This window comes from Lactuca saligna, chromosome 8, assembly GCF_052625555.1.
Source record: "Lactuca saligna cultivar CGN05327 chromosome 8, ASM5262555v1, whole genome shotgun sequence".
NCBI classification, from domain to species: domain Eukaryota; kingdom Viridiplantae; phylum Streptophyta; class Magnoliopsida; order Asterales; family Asteraceae; genus Lactuca; species Lactuca saligna.
This window is the reverse complement of record NC_136424.1, coordinates 63,891,191-63,896,541: the sequence shown is the minus strand read 5'-3', so window position 1 is coordinate 63,896,541 and position 5,351 is coordinate 63,891,191. Positions and strand designations below refer to the sequence as shown.

Below are 5,351 nucleotides of genomic sequence, written 5' to 3'. Positions count from 1 at the left end.
ACCATATGAAATAAGATAAGTAGAAAGTTAAATATTAAAGGACCACATGCATTATATATTTGCTTTTACTCCTCTAGTTGAAACCATATGAAAAAAGATAAGTAGAAAATTAAAATATTAAAGGACCACATACATTATATATTTGCTTTTGGGCCAACCTAATAATGTTGTACTTTCCAAAGTTATTTTATCAATGTTTGGGGGGCTAATTGGTAATTAACTTACACATTTTGGCGCTAAAAATCAAATAAGAGGATGTTGATACTTTTAACATTATAATTAGTTAATTACAGCCTGCCAATGAAAAATATAAAACTGAAAAAAAAAAAAAAAACCAAGGAAAGAAAAATGGCGTCTACTGGTTTTTTCGGAATGGCGCCAAACGAAAACTAGAAACACACCAGATTCAATATTCCCGCCATGGTAGCTCGTCGATATCATCTTCCGCCATTCACAACAACAATTACAGAAAGCCAAATACCGATTGTTTCCCTTTCTCCCCCTCGCCTTCTTGAAATGGATTTGTCGGATATTGCAAAGAAGCTAGGGCTTAAGGAATCGAAGCAAGTCGTTCGTAAAGCCGCTGAGCTCCGTCGCGTCTCCGATCTTCAATTCGACTCATCCAATGCCGGAATCGTAAGTAGTTGGCTTCTGTTACGATGTTTCATTTACTGTTGACTTGTATTAGTAGATTTGTTATGCCTGATTCTTCATAAATGTTTTCATTTGGAAAAAATGCAGGGAGAAACTTGCAAAGCTCTCATCTGCCTCGAGATTGCTGCTAACATGTATGTGCGAATTCGAGAATGACGTATTCATTTCTAGGTCGTTAATTTCTTTCGTTCTAATTTTTGATGATGAATCTGATTGTTTATCCCTAATAACTGTAGGAAGCAAGTTCTATTTGATCGTCAAAACGCTATAAAGTTGAGTGGGATGTCGGAGAAGGCTTACATTAGATCTTTCAATGTGATGCAGAACGGGATTGGCGTCATGTGTGTTCTTCATCTTACTTTTTATTCCATCGACATACATCAGATCAAACATCGAATAATCATTTCGCGATGAATTGCAGGAATCGACTTGATATTAGGGAATTAGCTATCCAGTTTGGATGTGTTAGGCTCATCCCTCTTGTTAAAAAAGGACTATCACTGTAAGTTCATATCCACCATTAACAAATACCAACCATTCTACATTCCTCATTCCTCATAACACATATCAATCTCCCATGTCTAAATCCGATTCCATTACAGATACAGAGATCGATTCATGTCATCATTACCTGCTTGGAGACGAGCCACCACTGATTGTTCAAAGCCTGTGTTCACAGCTGCAGGGTTTTACTTGTGTGCTAAAAAGCATAAGGTATATCTTAATGAATAATGATTTAAACGTTTATTTCATCATTTTGATACTAATTTGGTTACTTTTACAGCTCAAAGTCGATAAAACTAAGTTGATTGAACTTTCTGGATCATCTGAAGATGAATTTTCAAGTGTAAGAAGCATTTACAATGTCTATAAACACATATATACACATCAACCTTTGTATGAAATCATAATGTTGGAATCAATGCAGGTATGTACATCCATGAAAGACCTTTGTCATGATGTCTTTGGAGTTTCACAAGAAAAGAAAGATCCAAAGTCTGTGAAAGGGAACAGAGGTAAAAATTAAAATCTCATTTACAAAAACTTTTTTATTACTTTCATTTAATAATTCAAGTAAATTAATTTGTGTACATTTGTTTATAATCATTGCTTGATTTTGCAATTTTGCAGATTTGTTGGATGTTTTACCTGAAAAAAGGCAAACTGAGGATGGTGGTTATTCATCTGATGAAGGCGAAGATGTATATAACCTTTCTAATTTCTCTATATTTATAAATTATAATGCAATAATCAAAGGGAATTGAATTGGGTAATATAATGGAACTAAAAAAAATAATGTTTGTTTACAAAAAAACAGTTCATTACTTAGTTAAATTATGTATTTATTGTTTTCTAAAAACAACTAAAACATAGTTTTTATTATAAATGTATTTTGATCAAAATATGTTTTTCAATAATAACATTTTTTTTTTCGTTTTATTCTTTCTATTGAATCAAATATGACGACGTAATATAATATCTAAAATTCATTTTATCAAGCAAACTGTAATAAAACTCAAAAAAAATTATACAAATTCTTTTTTTTATATAGTATCCAATAATTGTTTTTAAATTAATTTAATTTAATTTAATTTTTGTAATGTGTTGCAGCATTCAGCCTATAAGAAACGTAAACGTGAGGACAACCACAAATATGAGGAATGGAAATCAACCGTAGTAGAATCAAATAAACAAAACAAAGAAAAAGGTAACAATATTTAAAAAAAAAATCTTTTTATTCATTTTCACCAACAAATTTAAATAAAAATAATTTTGATGGATTATTTTTTTTATTTTCTAGTTGGTGTTAAACGAACAAAGCAAGCACAGCTTAACTTTTTGAAGAGGGATCAAGGAACTGAAGTTGGAGCTACATGAAAAAAACAATTGAGCTAATGTTAACTCATTTTTTGTTTTTGAGATATTGGGAACACTTTTTTTTTGGGGGATAATGAAGAAATTAATTTAGTGTTGACTAAATGTATAGTGTCTTAAGTCTTTTTTGGAAATATATTGAAGAAATTTTGATCACTTGTTTATCTCATTGATCTTTTGAAAAAGGGATATTTCAAATTATAATATCAAGCATAGGAAATATCAACCAACATTTCGGATATTTTCTTTAAATATTAAAGTAATGAAGTTTTGTAATGTGGATAAAAGTGTGAAGTTATTATTGTACTTTATGATTTTTTATTGAGTGTTTAATAAGATTCAAAGGAAAATAAATGAGAAATAAATTTAATATAAGAATAAATGTTTATTAAAAACTATAGTTACTTTAACGATAATACATTTAGAAATAAGTACTTAACCAATTATAATAAAATTTTATGAGCTATTAAAAATGATTATACTGTTTGACATTGGATATTCACATCAAAAGTTTTTGTTTATAAAAAAAACTATATTTTAGATTTTGCATTTATGAATTGAAGAAAAAATCTATTATGAAATTTCAAAAAGTTGTTTGAAATCTCCTAATCATATCTAATTTTTTTTGAAACATATATCTTGCAAGGGTTAGAGGTTTTGAAGGCGGAGTGAGTTGGTATTGAAAATAGAAAGCACGGAATCTAGGTAACTAATACATATCAAAGCAAGAGGGAAAGAAAACATATATTTGTGTTCTTTTATTTTCTAGACTTCGCCAGTTGATCGAACCTTGGAGGATCCAACGGAGAAGCAAACAACAGACCGGAAAACACCCAAACAGAAAGCATCCCGAAAATCAAACTATTATGAATAAGGATCGGAGCAACGCGACGCGTAGGATGTGTTTAGGGTTTTATGGATCTTTTTTGAGCACCACTAGATTTTCTAGGGTTTTGATCGATTTCTCTAACTCTTTACTCCAAATATATGCCTTTCTATTTATAAGGCAAGGATTCAAACTTGAAGATAAATATCTGGGCTCAGACTAATTATCTTTAAGTTTGGTAACATCTAGACGTGGAATGTACCTGGTAATAATAGGGCTTCTTCCATGACCAGGGTTGATCCATTGTTTTTTACTACCCGGAGCGAGATAAAAAAATTATGCCCTTATATGTGTACCGTACAATAACAAAAACATATAATCAAACAAATCTAGTAATTTCTAATATAAAAAATGTAGTAATTTTTATAATCAAACAAATAATACAAACAAAATATACAAAAAATCACCTAAAACGATGTCTTCGTGTATTTTTTGAAGCGAAAACATCTCTTATTTTACAATAATCAATATTTTTTAAAAAAATCACTTTCAATACTTAAAATTGCTAATCCATTCAATCTTTCTTGAGTCATGTACTTCGGAGATACGATTTCAAAAACTTCAATTTTGAAAAACTTCTTTCCGCGAAAGCAACCGTAACCGGCACCGTCAATAATATTCTATATGCAACCAACACATTAGGGAACATATCCATTCTTCTTGCATACTCCATTATTTGAATAGATGTCCAAGGACTTCGATTTTTGTATGCTTCATCTGACAACATTTTCTGCAAAAGTTTTAACTCAATGAATAAACCATCTCCATCAATATCATAATCTTCACTATTTTTCAAATTAGACTCAAGATTTAAACAATATTTCTTTAATTCATCATCAACTAAAGAAATTAATTTGGAACCATCAAACAAAAAACCAAATATCGATTCAAAATATTGCATTTGTTCAAATCTACTTTTCAATTGAACAAGAGCCATATCAACAATAATAAAAAAATAATCCCTTTTAAATGCTTCTTGAGAAGATTGGTGTTCTCTTTCGGTATTTGGAACTTCATCAAAATGTTGTTTTTTTTAAATTTTTTTTATTGCGTTTTTGAGGAAATTCGGGTTTAACTTTAACATTATTTGCTATTTCTTTTGTGTCACTAATAGCAAAGTCAAACCCACTTTCCCTATATCCTTCAAAATAATTAATTAACCCCTCTAAATTTTTTACAACAACATCAAAAAGCATTTCTTTGGATTGTAATTTTTTGCTTACTAAATTAATTTTGTACAAAATATCATACCATATAACTAAACTTAAAATAAATTCAAAACTAGAAAATTCACTATTTACTAGTGAATAAACACCTCTACAAACTTGTCCATTATCACTTATTATAGATAGTTTTTTTTAAAGCTTTTCTTATTTGATAAAATTGTGTTTTTATTGCTTTAACACATTCAATATGACTTTCCCAACGAGTAGCTGATAATGATTTAAGTGTTAGATCATCAACAAACTCAAGTAAAACACTCCATCTTTTGGTTGAATTAGAAAAAACATTATAAATCGTTTGACATGTACCAAAAAAAGTTTTTGCCTTTTGGCAAGAATTTGCCATATCACACAAAACCAAATTTAAACTATGACATCCACAAGACATATAAAAAGCTCTATTATTTATATCAAACAATCGTTTTTGAACACCTTGGTATTACCTTTCATATTTTCCCCATTATCATACCCTTGACCACAAATATAATTAATATCCAAATCAAGAGATTTTAGGGCATCTTGTAAAACATTAAAAAGACATAGACTGGATGTATCTTCTACAATTAAAAACTCTAAAAAAAACTCTTCAACTTTTAATGAAACACTTTCCAAATCTACACATCTTATAATCAAAGTCATTTGTTCTTGGTGACTAGCATCTGGAGTGCAATCAAGAATTACAGAAAAATATTTTGCCTTTTTTTTTTTTTATT

The 5,351-nt window shown here is 29.5% G+C and overlaps 1 protein-coding gene across 1 annotated transcript; it reads left to right on the top strand.

Annotated features, from left to right (window-relative positions):
- The first annotated feature begins 354 nt into the window (after positions 1–354).
- On the top strand, positions 355–2,685 carry ORC6 (origin recognition complex protein 6). The gene is made up of 10 exons (XM_078970418.1): positions 355–636; positions 742–788; positions 891–995; positions 1,076–1,156; positions 1,257–1,368; positions 1,439–1,501; positions 1,583–1,670; positions 1,786–1,856; positions 2,266–2,362; positions 2,456–2,685. The coding sequence occupies exons 1-10, from the start codon at positions 421–423 to the stop codon at positions 2,530–2,532; spliced, it is 957 nt and encodes a 318-aa protein (XP_078826544.1). The 5' UTR covers positions 355–420; the 3' UTR covers positions 2,533–2,685.
- The last annotated feature ends 2,666 nt before the right edge of the window (positions 2,686–5,351 follow it).

Bases quoted from the DNA above. Each gene is read 5' to 3' on its own strand.
- ORC6 (XM_078970418.1), top strand. From the start codon at position 421: ATGGTAGCTCGTCGATATCATCTTCCGCCATTCACAACAACAATTACA. The intron at 1,502-1,582 runs GTAAGAAGCATT...GAATCAATGCAG, and splicing joins CTGAAGATGAATTTTCAAGT to GTATGTACATCCATGAAAGA. The intron at 1,857-2,265 runs GTATATAACCTT...AATGTGTTGCAG, and splicing joins CATCTGATGAAGGCGAAGAT to CATTCAGCCTATAAGAAACG.